Genomic DNA, 18,077 nt, shown 5'->3' with positions numbered 1-18,077 from the left:
TCTGTTGTGTTCCTAATTTTTGTTGTTGTGTCTGGCAAACGTTTCAAAACTTTTAAACTATTTAGTAAGATTTTATTAATGAAGTCTCAGTTTACATGCATATTTTTAGATTTGTCCTTATTTATACACAAATGAATATGTATAGTGTTTGTGTGTATACATGCAGAAAAATAACTGTATTTTGATGTCAACTTGTACAACAAAGGTGCTGATGAATAAAGAGTTACCAATTTTGCAGAGAAATTTATAAACAGAATTAATTTGTTAAGGTGGTATAACCCAAAGAGGCAATTCACCTTTATGAGAAAGAGTTTATTTCAGACTGACCGATAACCTCAAGAGCACCTTAATGATTTTAAGTATTTTCTATGTGTTTTGGTTTTTTTTTTTTTTTTTTTTTTTAGTAAGTTAGCAATTCTTTTAAGGGGCTAAGTATGTGTTTGTGCTATCTTGTGCTATCCGGGGGACAAATTCATTCACTGCTACTCTTTTTTTTTTTTTTTTTTTAATAATACACAATGTATTTATTTATTTATTTATTTATGGCTGTGTTGGGTCTTCATTTCTGTGCATGGGCTTTCTCTAGTTGTGGCAAGTGGGGGTCCCTCTTCATCGCGGTGCGCAGGCCTCTCACTATTGCGGCCTCTGTTGTTGCGGAGCACAGGCTCCAAACGCGCAGGCTCAGTAATTGTGGCTCACAGGCCCAGTTGCTCCATGGCATGTGGGATCTTCCCAGACCAGGGCTCGAACCTGTGTCGTCTGCATTGGCAGGCAGATTCTCAACCACTGCGCCACCAGGGAAGCCCTTCACTGCTACTCTTACTAAGATATTATTAGTGTCCTCGATACTAGGTTACAAAAGAATTTTAATGTGTCTTACAATCTATAATATTTTTAATGTCTCTTATATTTTAATATAAGATGTCATGTTATTTCAATATGTCTTATAATGTCTTTAATATGTCTTATATTCATTTTTTAGTATATAGGAATTTAGGTGTGGAGAGGGTCTGATCTATCCATATGTAGCTTGTAGCCTATTTGACTTATTGCTTAGGCAACTGAGCCATGCCTACATCATCTGTGAAAAAAAATTTTTGACTATTTTCATCTGGGAAAATTTTTCCTGAGTTCCTGTTGTGGACTCAGCTTCCATAGATGGCATTGTAATATTTCTAAGAGAAACAAGATTTAATCGCTATTCTCAGTATGTAAAAGGAGATTAGATGTAAAATACCACAAAAATTATCTGCCACTTAGTAAATGTTAGTTGATGCTGAATCACGGTAAATTATGTTTTATTATATATGTAAATTTCCCTTCACTAGATTGCACATGGTACAAATCAGTGCCAGGTTCCTATCGTGGAAACAAGGAATTATTCCCAAGGTCACACAATAATATTGACACAAGAATTTAGCAGAAAGATGAGCCTTGTCCCACATCCTCTAGCTCTTGAACAAAGTAGCTATCTGTACACCTGCAATGCAAGGTTACTGACAAAGTGAGAATTGGGAAAGAATGACCTCAGGTCCCTTCAGTTTCTGGGGAATTTGTTATTTAAAAGAATTTCAGAGCAAATAAAGGAGAAGAATTTGTAGTATACATTGTCTTGCTTCACGTATTTTCTTCTTTCTGGTAAATAAATATAATTACTTAGTTACAGTGCTTTATGCTTCCTTGAGTTAGAATAAATAAAGGCACTCAAGCATCCCTTCCCTCAGAAGTAATTGGCTTCAACTGGACAAAAATTATACCCTGCAGCTAATATAGTTGGTGATACACTCTCGTAAGTGATGGGTACTGACACTGCTGAGAGTCTTTTTTCAATTTATTCAAGAGCAAAAAACAGAGTATTAATTGGGGGGAAATCTAAATCTCTTTCACAATCCTTTAATCTCAGGAATAGACAGTGCTGTCAATCAAAAATATTTCTAAGTTAGTAGCCAATATGCTGATATTTTTTATTATTTGTGAACTTATAAAATATTTATCATATTTTCATGGTATTACATGTGGGTTAACATTGGGTATCATGTTTTAAAAAATATTTCATGGAATAACTGTGAAGTTCCCAAGCCTATGCAGTTACTATGTATTAGAAAAAATTTTAATTGTACTTTAAATAAAACCCTGTGTGTAGGATATCAGTTATGCCTCATAGTAATATTGCTAACTAAGTTAGAGCTGTCTTAGAAAATCTGATGTTGATGTCTTCATTAAGAAAACCCTGGGGCTTCCCTGGTGGCGCAGTGGTTGAGAGTCCGCCTGCCGATGCAGGGGACACGGGTTCGTGCCCCGGTCCGGGAAGATCCCACATGCCGCAGAGCGGCTAGGCCCGTGAGCCATGGCCGCTGAGCCTGTGCGTCCGGAGCCTGTGCTCCGCAACGGGAGAGGCCACAACAGTGAGAGGCCCACGTACCGCAAAAAAAAAAAGAAAAGAAAAGAAAAGAAAACCCTGAAATCTGTCATCCTGTTGTTGATTATTGGCTCATCTTTGCTTTCGTATTTTTCTTGTGCTCTTCCTCATGGTCACATAATCCTGCCTTCAAAACCCCACGGAGGCCTGCCTCCTCTTTAAAGCCTTCTGAGGTTAAGGAAGGCAAATGTTAGAGCAGCTCTTTTTATAGGGATTATGATCACACTCACTTTGGGTTAGACTCTGCTGCTAAAACTAGTGTAGAATGTGCACTGTAGATGCCACCTCTTCTTTGGGCCGCGCGGGGGAGATGAGGGAATAGAGTGCTGTGAGCTTCAGCAGAATCCCTGAGGGCGTTCTGCTTACTACTGCTGCCATTCCCTGTTGTCCAGAGCACCCAAATGAAGTTCACAGTATATTTGGTGTTTCGTGTAGTAATGTATATGTTATAAGTATTCTTTTGTATGTGTTAAATATTGGAGTAAAATTACCAAAAAAAAAAAAAATTCCCATCCAGAAGCTCTTAGTTGAGAACTGAGTGAATTATATACTGCTCTTCACTGTGAACATACATCACTGATTTTCTAGTATTGTGTGCTAATATTGTGTTAAAGTGGATCCAGCTTGATAATTGAGCTGACAATGAGTACTTTATCAGTACCTATTATTATAATCACTGCCCTAAGCACTTTACGTGGAATGCATACTTTTAATTAGCGCAGGTCAGAAACCTTCAAGTTATTTTTGACTCTTTGTCTCAAACTTCACATCCATCACCACCTCTCTGAATATATATGTACGTATATCAGAATTTGACTACATCTCTTGACCTCTACTGCTACACTAGTTCACGTTACCATCAACTTTCACCTCAGTTATGGCAAGAGATTCCTCCCTGACCTTTGTTTCTGCCCTTTCTCCCCTTCAGTGTACTCTCAACCCAGTGATCAGTGTGATCCTATTAAATCGAAGGTCCCATCTCATTCTGCCCAGTGTCCTTACCTCCAGGACACCATTAGGATATGGCTTCTCGTGATTCGTTTGGCTTCATCTCTTACTTGTCTTCCGCTTGTTCACTCTGGCCTCAACAATGCTGGGCACACTTCCTCCTGAGGGCCTTTGTGATTCCCTTTGACTGTTCTCCGTTATCCACATACCTGATACCTCACTCCCTCACCTATTTTAGAGTTTTATTTAAATGCTTCCTTCTCAGTAAGGCCTACCCGGACCACTCTTTAAAATTGCAACCCCTTAACTTTCCCTAACTTCCTTCCTTTATTTTTCTAGTGTATTTATTACCGACTAATACACTATATATTTTTCTTATTTACATTGTCTATTTTTTCTTACCCCCACAGGAGGTACACTTCATATATGCAGGGATTTTTGTCTGATTGTTCTTTGCTCCATCTATAGCACCTAGAAGAACACCTAATCATAATGCATACTTATTAAAAACTATTGAATGCATGAACAAATGAATAAATAAACAAACTGCCAGTCCTGGCTCTGTCTTTTACTAAGCTTATTTCATCCATCAATGCAAATGTGCTGTATATGAAAGGAAATTATTACTACTTCTATGATAGCTTCTTTTTCTTTCTTGTTTTTAAGATTTTAATAATAGTTTTATTGAGATAATTCGCATACCATACAATTCATCTACTTAAAATATGCAGTTCATTGATTTTCAGTCTATTCAGGGTTGTGTAGTCATCACCACAGTCAATTTTAGACTGTTTTCATCACCACAAAAGAAACCCTGTAGTCAGTAATAATCAAGTAATAATCACTACCCATTCGCTAATCTTTAACCGCCTCCAGTCCTAGGTTACCACTAATCTACTTTCATCTCTCTAGATTTGCCTATTCTGGATATTTCATATAAATGAAATCATGTAATATGTGCTATTTTGTGACTGGCTTCTTTCACTTAGCATGTTTTCGAAGTAGATCCATGTTGTAGCATGTATGAGCACTTACTTTTTATGGCCAGGTAATATTTCATTTTATGAATATACCACTTCTTTCACATTTTGTTTACCCATTCATAAGTTGATGAACATTTGTGTACACGTGTTGTATGGACACATGTTTTAAATTTTCATGGGTATATACCTGGTAGTGGAATTGCTGGGTCATATGGTACCTCTGTATTTACCCTTTTAAGGCACTGACAGACCATTTTTCCAAAGCAGTTGCACCATTTCACAATTCCACTAGCAATATATGAGGGTTCCAGTTTCTCCACATCCTTGCCAACACTTGTTACCTGTTTTTTTGATTCTAGTCATCCTAGTGGGTATAAAGTGGTATCTCACTGTAATTTTTATTATTATTTCCCTGATACTTAATCATGTTGAGTATCTTTTCATGTGCTTATTAGCCATTTGTATATCTTCATTGGAGAACTGTCTATTCAGAGCCTTTGCTCCTTTTAAAATTGGGTTAGGGACTTCCCTGGCAGTGGTTAAGACTCTGAGCTCCCAATGCAGGGGGCCTGGGTTCGACCTGGTCAGGGACTAGATCCCACATGCTACAACTAAAGATTTGGCACAGCCAAATAAATAAATAAATATTTTTTTTAAAAATTGGGTTGTCTTTTTAATGTCTAGTTGTAATAATTCCTTATGTATTCTGAATACTAGATCCTTATCAGATATATGCTTTGCAAATATTTTCTGTCATTCTTTGGCTTATCTTTCTCTTTCATGATAGCATTCTTTGAAGCACGGCAATTTTCAAATTTTGATGAAATCAGTTTATGTGTTTTTATGTATTTGCTTATGCTTTTGGTGTCATATCTAAGAAACTATTGCTTAATCCAAAGTCAAGATTTATACCTATATTTTCTTCTGTTTTATAGTTTTAGCTCTTGAATTTAGATTCACCTTGAGTTAACTTTGTTTGTTTGTTTGTTTGTTTGTTTCTTTGCTGTTTTTGCGGTACGTGGGCCTCTCACTGTTGTGACCTCTCCCGTTGCGGAGCGCAGGCTCAGTGGCCATGGCTCACGGGCCCAGCCGCTTCGTGGCATGTGGGATCTTCCCAGACCGGGGCACGAACCCGTGTCCCCTGCATCGGCAGGTGGACTCTCAACCACTGCGCCACCAGGGAAGCCCTGAGTTAACTTTTATATATGATCTGAGGTAGGGGTTCGGTTTCTTTCTTTTGCATGTGGATATCCAGTTGTCCCAGCATCATTTGTTAAAAAGACTATTTTTATCCCCATTAAATTGTCTTGGCACCCTTGTTGAAATCAATGACTGTAAATTTGAGGATTTATTTCTGGACTCTCAGTTCTATTCCATTCATTATGATAACTTATACATTGCTGTGAGAAGTTTGAGTCAGATGGTTCCCTTTGAGTTGCATTCGTCTTGCCTAGGCTGTGTTCTTGTTAACTGGGCGCCTTATAGTAATAGTGATTTTCTGGAAGGCTGTTTACTTGGGAGAAGCTGTCTAGAAAGACACATTTTAAAGTTTCTCAATTCCCTGCTTAATTGGTGCTTTCTTTGCCTTCATGGAGTTGTAAAGGTCAAAATCTCTAATCGTGACTTTCTTTTTCTTTTGTCTTCTTGGCTCTCCTTATAGCTTCCCATTTTGAATTCATATTTTCCTCTTAGGGAGCTGTTTTGAGCCCCCATGGAATTTGAGAGCAAGGTCAAGTGAGTTGCATACATTTGTGCAAAATCTGGAGTTTCAGCACTGCATGGGCTTTATTATAATAAAGCCCTGTTCTAATCAAGTATATCCATAGTTGTCTAGGAGATTCTGGCATGTAGCCTGAAGGTAATAGGGCCAGCTGGCAGTCTTCTTATGGCTTGAATGCCATGTTGGACCACACAGGTACCTTTTCATCCCAGGCTATTAATCTTAGAAGTTCAGTTTCTAATCTTAGAAGTTGGAAACTCTTTTGGTGGAACAGGAAAGTGGAAAATCAGTTCTTATTGATGCTGTGTAAAGATTGCCAGGAATATCTATAGAATATACAGGTAATTCAGTTTGTCTGCTTTTCCTAGTCAGTTAACCAGGTGATAGTGAACCTCTATCCAAGCATGTATCCTCTTAAACTCCTAAAATACAGATTTAACTTAATCATCATTCAAGTACGTGTACTATGTAGATATTCATCCATGTAATCTCTCTCAAAATACCACTTTCCTATTAGTTTAACAGTTATTATGCTCTAGTTCTTTCAAGACACATACCAGTTGGATAATAAACACATAATTTTTCTTCAGAATTGTAAAATAAAATAATCAATTCTGTGCTTGCCATTGATTTAACAAATATTTGTACACCTTCAGTGTGCTGGGAAGAATGCGAGGTGTTATCTCTGTTAGTGTATTGGGAACCCTTGGCACAGTGTCTGGCTAGCATTTATAGGTGAAATCACTCACCTTTGTGATTGGCTTAGGACCTTCTTCCAGGTTTTCCCCCTACAGGTTAGTCCATGATTGGACTTAGCCAAACATGCTAACCATCAGAAGCTTTTATTCATCCACTTATTCAATAAATGTTGATAGAAAGCCTCCTGTTATGCCATATGCTGTGATTGCTGCTGGCGATACAAAGGTGAAGACTGACAGCTGCAGTCACTACCCATGGGCTAGGCATCATAAAATGATGTTGCTTATCAACACTAAAATAATTGCAACAGATCACTCTTATGTGACACATGGTACTATGAGAACATCTAATAGTCATCCATTCGTTAAACCAAAAAGCCCTAAGTGCCTACTGTGTGCTAGCACAGTTTGACTTGCGAAGATCAGGAACAGCTTCTGAGGGGATGTGACAGCTAAGCTGAGATCTAGAGAGGAGTGAGCCAGGTGAAGGGATAGTGGAAGCGCCTTCCTGGCCGAGAGCACAAAGGAAGAGGAAGAAAGCTAGTATGACAAGAGGCCAAGACGGGCAAAACCAGACTGAGGTCGGACCTTGTGGGCTGTGTTGAAGACTTTGCCCTTTGTCCTAAGAGCAAAAAGAAACCACTGAAATGTTTGAACCAGAAGTCACCTTTTTACACAAGCCTGTGACCTAGGTCTTAACTAGACAAGGTTAGCTCTTACACAGATTTGTTTTGAGATAGGAAATGTTAAAACTTTAAAGTTCTGTCTTATGCAGAGTGTGCTTTAGAATTACCTGGAGGACTTGTTAAAATAGCTTTCTGGGCCCCACTGCCAAGAGATGCTGTAGGTCTAGATGGTGTTCAAACTTTTGAATTTCTAGTAACTTCCCAGAAGATACTGCCGCTGCTGGTCCTACTCCTGGACCAGATTTTGAGTTGCAGTTAGTTAGAGCCACAGAATTAACTCACCTTTCATTTGTTATTGTTTTCCTCATGCGTAACCAGCAAAGGATCATTTTTAGTCATGTAGTAACAAGAAATATTTGCTTCAGAAGCTGTCAATATATTTTATAGAAGCACTTCAGGGCTATAAATTATACTTATCTGTGTGCCGTCCATGTGTATGATACGTGATTCTATGAGGCGATGTGGTGTATTCAATATTGGGCAGACATAGCCCCAGAAGTCCAGATACTTAAAATCAAAGAAATTGTGATTACCAAAACCTTATAAAAAGTTAAAGTACTACCTTGATAGCTGTTAAGATTTTGAAATTTAGAACAATATGATTTGGGTTTGGAAACAGTTGGTGTTTCAGCAAGAATAAATCTATTATGATTGAATCCGTTTTTTATTTTTATTTTTCTAGATCTAATTACTTGTTTAGACACTGCATCCAGTTTTTTGGAACCTGAGTTCAGGTATGACCATATTTGTGACTTTTTTTTCTTAAATGTTACTCTTCATCTGCTTCATCCTCATCTTATGTACTTAAGATTAATGTACATGGTGTGACTCATAGTCATTGTTCTGAGACATCAGTAAACCAGAGCTTATGTAAAACCACTGAGTTGCCATGTTTAAATTTTGCCTTAACTTTGAGCATTCGAATCTCCTCCACAATGGAAGTGTAATTTGGATATACTTTAAAAGTAGGACTAGTCACTCTTCAAAATCTGGCAAAACTCCTAATAAAGGTAGAAGATCCATTTATCTTTGCTCAAAAAGAAGTAACAGGATGGTTTAGGCTGTTAGAGAAATCCTCACTGTTCTTATCCAGGTGGCATTTTTATTAATGCTACCATTTCCCTGCTTTACACCTTTGTCTCTTGCTTGGACTGGGATTAACTTGTAATTGGTTTCCCTTTTCTAACCTTTGCTGGCTTTTTTCTGCTACTCACATTCTGCCAAGTTATTTTCTAAAATCTGTATTCGATCACTCCCCTGCTTTGAAATCTTCAGGAGCTACTTATTATGACAAAATGCCATCCCTATTCATTAGCCTGGTTTTCAGGGTCCTTCACAAGTAGTCTTTGGGCCATTTTTCTAGTCTCACGTTAACGTACTCCTGTTGAAACGTCCCTGGATTATTTATACTGCTCTGAGCTCTCAGAACTTTTGTCTGGAATCACTTTATTCTTCTCTGTTTAGCAAATTCATTCTCATCTTTGAAGACCCATCTCACTCACCTCCCCCAACTTGCTACTGCTCCCCAAAGAACCTTCATTTTGTCTTCAGGAATGGTTCTCTCTCTGTGGGCTGGTGGGGCTCTTCAGCCCTCGTCGGGGGTTGTGGCCAGCAGAGGTAACCCTGGCATCGGTGTATGTCACACAGCCCTGCCAGAGGATCAGCTGTCTTGGACCCTCCACTCTCCAGCTCCGTCATCATCACCCACATGCAAGCTGCCGTCCTTTCTCGCCAGGACTGCCTAACAGTGTCTTATCCTCCACTCATGGTCCTTACAGTCTCTTTTCTTTCCAGGAGCCAGAATAACTTTTTTAAAAAATAAAAATCAGATGATATGTATAGACCATCAAAATCCTTTGTTGACTTCCTCTTTTTACTTAGAAATATACTCCAAGACTCCTCACCACAGCCCCCCTGGCTTCTGCATGATCTGATCTCTGTCCCCCGTTCCAAGCTTCTCTCAGACTAACCTTACCTTTCTCACTGCACTCTACCTGCACTGGTTGTCCTCGGTTCCAGACACGCACAGGCCATCCCACCTCAGAGACATGCTTTTCCTTCTGGTTGCGGTGCACATCCCTGCACTGTTCCAATGACAGCTGGTGGTTCTCCGCTGAGGCTTCCCTTCCTCAGAGCCCCATCCACTGACCGAGGCAGTGCAGAGCCCTGCATATGAACACAAACTCTGGAGCCCGTCTACCACGACACAACTGTGTGACCTGGGCACACAGCTCATCAGTTTCCTCATCTGTAAAATGAGGATAATAATAGGGTTCTTATGTGGATGACTTGAAGTGTACATAGAATGTTGCCTGGGACATAGTAAGTTTGCTGAATGTTTGTATTACTTTTATTAAGTTAGATTCCTCCGGGTTATTTCATAGAGTGCCTTTTCTTTATAGCATAATCATAATCTAATCTAATTAATCATAATCTAATTAATCTAAAGTATCCATTTAATGTATTCTCCCACCACGGGAATGTAAACCCAGTGAGGATGGCACCATATTTGCTTGGTTGACCTTTGTAAACCCGGTACCTAGCACAGCCCAGCACTTAACAGACAATGTAATAGACATTCATGTAAATGTGTTAATAAGTGGGTAGGTGGATGAGTGAGTGAGTAAATAAATGAATGCCAAACATTTTTTTTAAATCGACTTAAATTTGATCAGTAGAGAGTTGGTGAAATAAATTGAGGCTCATCCACAAAGTCAAATGTAGCTATTAAATATTATGAATAGCTCTTACAGTAGAAATATGTCTGCCATTCATTATGAAGCAAAATAAAGCAGTATGTAGAATATGAAATAATTTTTGTATATATGTATGTGAAGACGTGTAAATGGTTGGAAGAAAATTTTAAGGGCTTTTTAGAAGTGGTGGTTCTCTCAGAGTGGTGAGATTATGGTATTTACATTGAACTGAAAACTGGGTAAGTGAAATTTTTTCGTCTTTTTCCCCAGAAAGTACAGAACTATATACCCTTTAACTTGTTTTTATTTCACAGCAAATACTGCCCAGCTGGTTGTCTGCTTCCTTTTGCTGAGATATCTGGAACAATCCCTCATGGATATAGAGATGTAAGTTGGATATAGACTTATGTTAAAGTGATGATAAAACTTCATTTTTTAAACTCCTTCATAGATAGATATGTAATCTATTGTATATCTTTATCTTGATTTTTATTTTCTAGGAATTACTTCTTTTTAGTAATATGTAACATTTTGTTTTTCTTCTGCTAAAAACCTGTTCTGTGTTGTATTATCAATAATCTATCCCATGTTTATTAAGAAAACTGCCCAGATCAATTAATTTCTAGAGGAAGAAGTATAAGTGTCCTGTTTATGAATTATCAAAAGAAAATTTAAAACTAATCTTTCATCTTTCCTCCCTGAAGTCCTCACCATTGTGCATGGCTGGTGTGCATGCAGGCGTAGTGTCAAACATTTTGGGTGGCCGGATTAGTGTCGTAATTAGTAAAGGCATCCCGTACTATGAAAGTTCTTTGGCTAACAACGTAACGTCTGTGGTGTAAGTATATATGCTGTTTATAATAAGCGTGTTGCATGGGGTGGGATAGGGATGAGTTAGACCTGAGCAGTATCACTGTTAATGGTGTTCATGAAATAACCTTTGTGTGATAAGGACAGACGTTGATGGTGTTCACGAAATAACCTTTGTGTGCTCGATATCTGAGTGTATTGACGAGTGCAGGCAAGGTCTTGCTATCTTGGCTTGTTCTCTGTCAGAAAGGTTGGTAGTCATTTGGAAGAGTGATTTGTTTCTTCTTTTCTAAGTGTTGAAAGAGCCCAGAGTGAGTCTAGAAGTATATTGCCAAATCCTTACTTCATTTTAAAGATCAGAAGGCATAACTAACTACTCTGTTCCTTATAGCCTGTGTGGCCCATGATGGATTAGGATAATTGAAACGCTTTGAATATAAATCAAATTTTGACATAAATCAGAGATAGTATTATGAATCCCTCTCATCCCAAGAGAATATTTTAAGAATGTATTTTCATGGTATTTATGATCTACTGTATTACAAAACATAGACTAGGCATCAAAAGCAGGAGAAATTGAAACATTGAATAGAAACATAGTATGAGTGATCTGTTTGTAAATCTTGTATCTTAGACATGCTCGGTCCTGCAGACAATAAGCGTAATTGAAGCCAGCTTCTCTTCAGGTCCTAGGCCGGTTTCATTCAGAAGGCCAAGAGTGTGATCCATACTCAAGACAGTATAAAGCAGGAGGCAGCAAACTTTTTCTGTAGAGAGCCCGCTAACAAATATTTCAGACTTTATGGGCCACATGTCTGTCACTCATTCTTTTTTGTTTTATTTACAACTTTTTAACTATGTAAAAACTGTTCTAAGCTTTCTGGCCATACAAAACAGGCCATGCATGGGCTGTCATTTGCTCATCCCTGCCCTAGAGTCAGCTACCTTTCCTTCCTCTGGTTTTTTCTGGATGATTTTATGCAGATTGTTTCATTCCTTTCCACTGTTATACCTTTAGAAAGAATTTTTTTCATGTGTTCTCTCTTTCATATTTAAAAAAATGGACAGGTTGCATCCATTTGTGATGGTTTGAGCGTTGTGCTAAAGGCAGGAGCATACACTGATGATTTTGATGATTTTATCCCTCCAAGTTCCTTAGGGCCCTTTGACCTGCCATATGGTGAACTAATAACTAATAATCCCACCCCTCCACTCTCCCCAAGCACCTATTCTGCCGGTTACTTTGAAATTCAAATGCAGTGCTACATTGTAACACTGAAACTTTTTCTTAGATACATTGATTTCCTGTAACAAATGCAGTCTCTCTTAGTAGTAGCCAGCTTTTCTTCTGTTTGCCCCAGGAAGCTTGAGCCTCTTTCTATGAGAATTACACTTTTCATTATATATTCCCAAAAAGCAATTGCCACAGTAACACTTTAGGAATCAATTTATTTCATGAAAAAGAAATAAAATAAGTACATATTGAAGGTTGCATGGATGCACTTGCATAATCACTTGTAGAGAAAATTGATTATGCTGTCTAATAGATAGCCATAGACGGTGCTTAGTGAAATAAAAACAGAAGAAAGCTTTGCTAAGACAAATATGAGGAAATCATGTGGTTATATGAGTGTCACCAAAAAAGTCTTTCTCTCTTTCAGGGGACACTTATCTACAAGTCTTTTTACATTTAAGACAAGTGGTAAGCCTCTCATGGACTTTATAACTTATCATAATTTGTATAATAGCCAGTATTTTTTGAACACTGTACATCAGGTACTTTGCCAATTGTTAAGTTGGGTTTTGGGGTTTTTTTGCACTTTCTCATTTAGTTATCACGAATAACTCTATGAGGTAAAATACGTGCTTAATAATTTAATGAATGGAATAAACTGGAGGTTTTAGATTAATAGGGAAATGATCATGTAAGCATGGAAGTTACCTTAGAAAAAGGGAATTTTGAATATGTCTGAAGTAATTAACTCAATCAACAGAAAATATTGAGTGCCTTTTTTCATTTGTCAGGCACTGTTCTGGTGCTAGTGAAACAAAAGTGAGCAGAATAAACAAAATTGTGCTTTCCTGGAGCTTACATTCTGGAAGTGAGAGATTGACAATAAACAGCGGATAAGTAAATGAATGTTTATAACGTCCTGTTTACAATATTATAAAAGATGTAGAAAATAAGGCAAGGAAAGAGGACAGGCAGTTCAGAAGGGACAGGTTCGAAGTTTAATGTGGGTTGGGGCAGGCCTCATGGAGAATGTGACATCTGAGCAAACACCTGGAGGAGGTAAGGGAGCAAGTTGCCCTCTGGGGAGAGTATCCCAGGGAGAGGGTAATGTGTTGCCATTCAGCTGGTGATTACTGCTGTGAATAAATACGTCTGTACGTTCTCTGATGAGACTCGAAGACATAGACCCAAGAAACATTTGCATACTTTTGAAACCCTCTAGTACAGTATATTGTCAGCATAGTGTATGTTAATTAAAGGAACAATTAGAGTTTCCAATGAGCAAGTGTTTAGAGATTTTTGAGTTTATATCTGGAAACCAAATTACTTTCTTCTTTGTTTCAGGTTGTTATGGAACACTGGGCATGGAATCTGGCGTGATCGCCGATGCTCAAATAACGGCATCATCTGTGCTGGAGTGGACGGACCACACAGGGCAAGAGAACAGCTGGAAACCCGAAAAGGCCAGGCTGAAAAAACCTGGACCTCCTTGGGCCGCTTTTGCCACTGATGAGTATCAGTGGTTGCAAATAGATCTGAATAAGGAAAAGAAGATCACAGGTTAAGAGACACAATTTTCTAGATGATTTATAATACTAATTTCATTTGGAAACCTGGTGACATCTAAGAATTTCATAGAAAATTAGGTCACTGCAGATTTAATTATATGGTTTTAAGTTTAGTGTACTGGTGTTAATATGACCGAAGTTGGTTTTATAAAGCATGGCAAAGGAAAGGAGTTGGTATTTGATTCTTACTAGCGTTTCTTTTCATTGTAAAGAGATTCTTGTTTCAGTAAAGGGATCTTGCGACATCTGAAATAACCATCTCCTATAGTCACGAAGAGAAATTTGTGTTCAAGGAGTCCATTTTAAGTGCTACAAATAATATTCCATATGTGCCAAGTATAAATTTAATTATTTAGAGCAACTTAACAAATGGTCAGAATAATTGGTTAGGATTGGTTTAGATAATTTTGTTAAAGATTTATTTTGCTTTGGTTCTAAAAATAATACCAGTAATCTTCTTTAATCTATTCATTCCCAGGAAGTCATTCCTTCTCAGTAGGTGAACTGTATTTTGCAGTGTCGTGAACACAAGCTGCCAAAATACAATAGTCCTTTCCTTACGTGTGCCCATCATTCTTCTTGTCTCTACAAGGGAGCAAAGCCAAGGATTTAGTTACCATTAGAATGAAAACGTGCACTTAGATATGGTAATGTGCCAGAGACAAAAATGTTTCAACAGTACATTTTAGGTGTTAATACTTCAGTGATGAACAAACTTCAAAGATCAGACCATGAGCACTAACAAAAGGACCTCTCCATTCCCAGGCATTGTAACCACCGGCTCCACCATGGTGGAGCACAATTACTATGTGTCAGCCTACAGAATTCTGTACAGTGATGATGGGCAGAGATGGACTGTGTACAGAGAGCCTGGTGTGGAGCAGGATAAGGTAAAATGATTACCAGAGTATTTTTAAAGAACATTAAAAAGGGGGGATGGGGGTAGGTGGCCTTTGCCAAACGCCACAGAAGCTCTTCCTGTGTGATATAAAAATTAAATATCATTTGGTCTTACTCTGCCCTCTTCTGGTTATTTTAGGTAGTGTTAGTTATTGGCCTTAACCCTTCTACCTGTGGTTAGGAAATTCTCAGTGCTTCTAGGTCCCTTTTGATGATTGTAAGGGTAAGTACTTGCCTGATTTTTTTTTTCCAGTACATTTTAATTCACTTGTTTAAATAATTCATTAAGAAATAATAAAAAGGAACTTTAATTTCTTGTCCTTAAAAAGCTTTTCTTATCAATCCACAGAATGATGGAGAGCCTAACTTGTTCCTAGATTTCTACTCTAGGCCACCAGGGGTGGGGACAAAAGAGCTAAAGGTAGAAGGGCATTAAATTGTAGGATATTATAGAAAGGTCATGTCAAGATCACCTCACCAACTTTTGTCGTAGAAAACAACTTTTTTTCCACCTGAAGAATTTCCTTAACTTCTGTGGTAATAATGAACTGTTGTTCTAGTTAGCAAAAAATGACAATGCTTAGGGGTAGAGAGAAAGTAGGTAGAGGTGGCTATCAACTAGAGGTTTGTTACTTTCACCTGGGCTCCTGGACCTTGATCCACCCACCACAAGGGGTCCATGTCCCCAAGGAAGGTGGATGCCTCTCATCTAGAATTGAAATTATGAGCACATTTTTTTCAATGAAACCTCCCTGTGAGTTTTGTTTCAATTTTATGATACTCTCAGTTCTCTTTCATATACTTGATATGCTAATATATTTTCACTTGCCACTTTTCTCATCTCTGTTCAAAAAACTCCAGGGATTCCCTTTAATCTTTCATATGGATCTAAACTCTTCAGCTGTTACTCAAGGCCTTCTTTCCTCTCTTCTGCTTGATATCACATGAACTTCAATCTTTGGTGAGCCTCCACCCCTTGAAGCAGATAAAAATATTGTCTCTGAATCTAACTTACTTCTGCCTAATGCCCCCAAACTTACTTTTTACTATTAGCACATACATATTTATTTGTACAATAATATTTGTATTACTTGTAGAATATAATTTTTTGAAATTATAAGTATTATCCATGCTTATATTATTAAAACATCTAACAACACTGAATTATATTTCTGAAAAACTTTTTTTGGCTTCCTTTTTGAAAGATAATTTCACTGGGTGTAGAATACTAGGTTGACAGTTTTTTCTTTCAATACTTTAAATATGCTGGTCCATTGCTTTCTAGTCTGCATTGTTTTCAGCAAGAATTTATTTTAAGCAATTTGATTATGATGTACCTTTGTGTAGTTGTCTTCATGTTTCTTCTGCTTGGATTTCTTTGAGCTTCTTGGATCTGTGGGTTATAATTTCTATCAGATTTGGAAAATTATAGGCCCTTTTTTCTTGAATATGTTGCCTCCTCAATTCTAACTACGTGAAGATTATGAATCTTGAAGATGTATCAGTTCATTGATGCTCTGTTCATTTTTTTTCCAGTCTTTTTCTTTCCATGTTCCAGTTTGGAAAATTTGTATTGTTTTATCTTTAAGTTCACTAATCTATTCCTCTTCAGTGTCTGATCTGCTATTAATCCTATCTGGTGTATTTTATCTCCAACATTGTATTTTTCACTTCTAGATATTCAGTTTTTGGCTTTTAAAATTTCTTCCGTGTCTCTCCTTAACATGCTCATGCTTTTCTTTACCTCTAAAACATATGGAGTATATAATAACCCTTTTAATGCCCTTGTCTACTAGTACTATATACTAACATGTCATATCTGGGTCTTTATATATTGTTAGATAATATGGGTCCTATTTTACATGCCTGGTAATTTTTGATTGGTTACCAGACATTGCTTGGTGTTCGATTTCTTTTTTTTATTATTGCTCCTTTAAATATTTTTGAGCTTTATTCTGGGATGCAGTTAGGTTCCTTGGAAATCATGTGATCTTTTCAAAGCTTACATTTTAGGTTTGTTAGGCAGCACCTGAGCAGTTTTAGTTCTAATTTTTCCCCGGTACTGAGACAATACTGTTCTAAGAACTCAATCCAATGTCCCATGTATATGAGGTTTCTCCAGTCTCTGTTGGCAACATAAGCTGGCCCAGCCCTGTATGGCCCTGAGAATTGTTCTCCTGCTTCTTTCTAGTGGTTTTTTTTCCATCCGCAGATAGTTTAGTTAAAGGTGTAAGGGGAAACCCCAACAGACCCTAGAAGTCTCTGTGTAATTCTTGTCTCTCCCACACTCTGCCCTGCATATTCTAGCTGCCTTAGCCTCTCCATCTCTGAGCTCTCCCTCAATTCAGGGAGACCACCACGCTCTTTCCAGGCAATACTGGTGCAATAGAAGGGCTCACCTCATTTGTTTTCCTCCACTTGGGGAGTATTGCCCTATGCTGCCTGTTACCAGCCTCTGAAAACCATTGTTTCATATATTTTATCTGATCTTTAAGGCAGAAGGATAAATCCAGTCCCTGGTAGTCTGTCGTAGGTAGAAGTGGAAGTCCTTACATTGAATTATATGAAATAACAGTCTTTTTTGCCTCACTTATGTTTGTTCATCTGCTCTCTCATCTACTCCCAACTCAGGGGTAATTGATGTATTCATTTTCATACCCTTTCTAAGCACGCACACATGCATGAGCACATACACAAAGATTCAGGCTGCTTTTGGTTTTGTTTTCAGAAAATGGGAATGTATATACAAGTTGTTTTCATAATATATTGCTTTTTAATAGTATGCCATTTTTGTGTTTGGTAATATCCAATAAAATGTAAGTTCCTTGAGGGTGAAAACTTTGACTTCCATTTCCATTTCACCCTCGTGGCACCTTGTGAGCCTCCACATTACACGGGGGGTCATAATAAATGCTTGTACATTAAATGTAAATCCTTTTTACTTAGTTTTTATGAAATCTTTTTCCTTTAAGTTTTTTATGAAGATGAGATGGCAGTATGGAGTAAAATTTCAGGGATAGTTTTTATGTCCTAAGATGATGATGTTTAGTTATTGTTCCTGTTCCACTAATATAATAGACTGCAAAGAATTGCCTTCATTTTACTTGAGAGTAATATCTGAGGAAATAATGGAAGCTTACTAGTTCAGAGATTATTGTAACTTCAGACCTCTTTAAAAATGAAGGATATTAAATCATCTTAGAAGTTTATAGTCGAATGCCATTTGAATCAGCCAGGAAGAAAATAGCTATAATATTCGGAAAAAACTTGATTGAGGAGTTAAACATTTACTTGTTCTCACATTAACTGACAAAAAACCACTTGGATTTTAGGCAGGCATCTGTTTATTGATGGTCTTTAGAAACTGCCTAGGTAATTTGGCCTGAAGAAATGAGGAGGGCTCTTTTTTGCTTAG

The 18,077-nt window shown here is 37.7% G+C and overlaps 1 protein-coding gene across 2 annotated transcripts in view; it reads left to right on the top strand.

Moving 5' to 3' along the window:
* Positions 1-18,077, top strand: part of DCBLD2 (discoidin, CUB and LCCL domain containing 2) — an 88,655-nt gene that overhangs the window by 56,121 nt on the left and 14,457 nt on the right. For both annotated transcript variants that reach the window (XM_007468399.1, XM_007468398.1), the window contains exons 4-9: positions 8,137-8,188; positions 10,465-10,537; positions 10,855-10,988; positions 12,622-12,662; positions 13,539-13,754; positions 14,528-14,652. In XM_007468399.1, coding sequence (XP_007468461.1) covers positions 8,137-8,188; positions 10,465-10,537; positions 10,855-10,988; positions 12,622-12,662; positions 13,539-13,754; positions 14,528-14,652 — 641 coding nt within the window. The remainder of the gene's footprint in view (positions 1-8,136; positions 8,189-10,464; positions 10,538-10,854; positions 10,989-12,621; positions 12,663-13,538; positions 13,755-14,527; positions 14,653-18,077) is intronic.

The sequence above is a fragment of the Lipotes vexillifer genome, unplaced genomic scaffold (genome assembly GCF_000442215.2).
Source record: "Lipotes vexillifer unplaced genomic scaffold, Lipotes_vexillifer_v1.1 scaffold482, whole genome shotgun sequence".
NCBI classification, from domain to species: domain Eukaryota; kingdom Metazoa; phylum Chordata; class Mammalia; order Artiodactyla; family Lipotidae; genus Lipotes; species Lipotes vexillifer.
The sequence above is the reverse complement of the archived record's forward strand: the minus strand, read 5'-3'. Positions and strand labels throughout refer to the sequence as shown.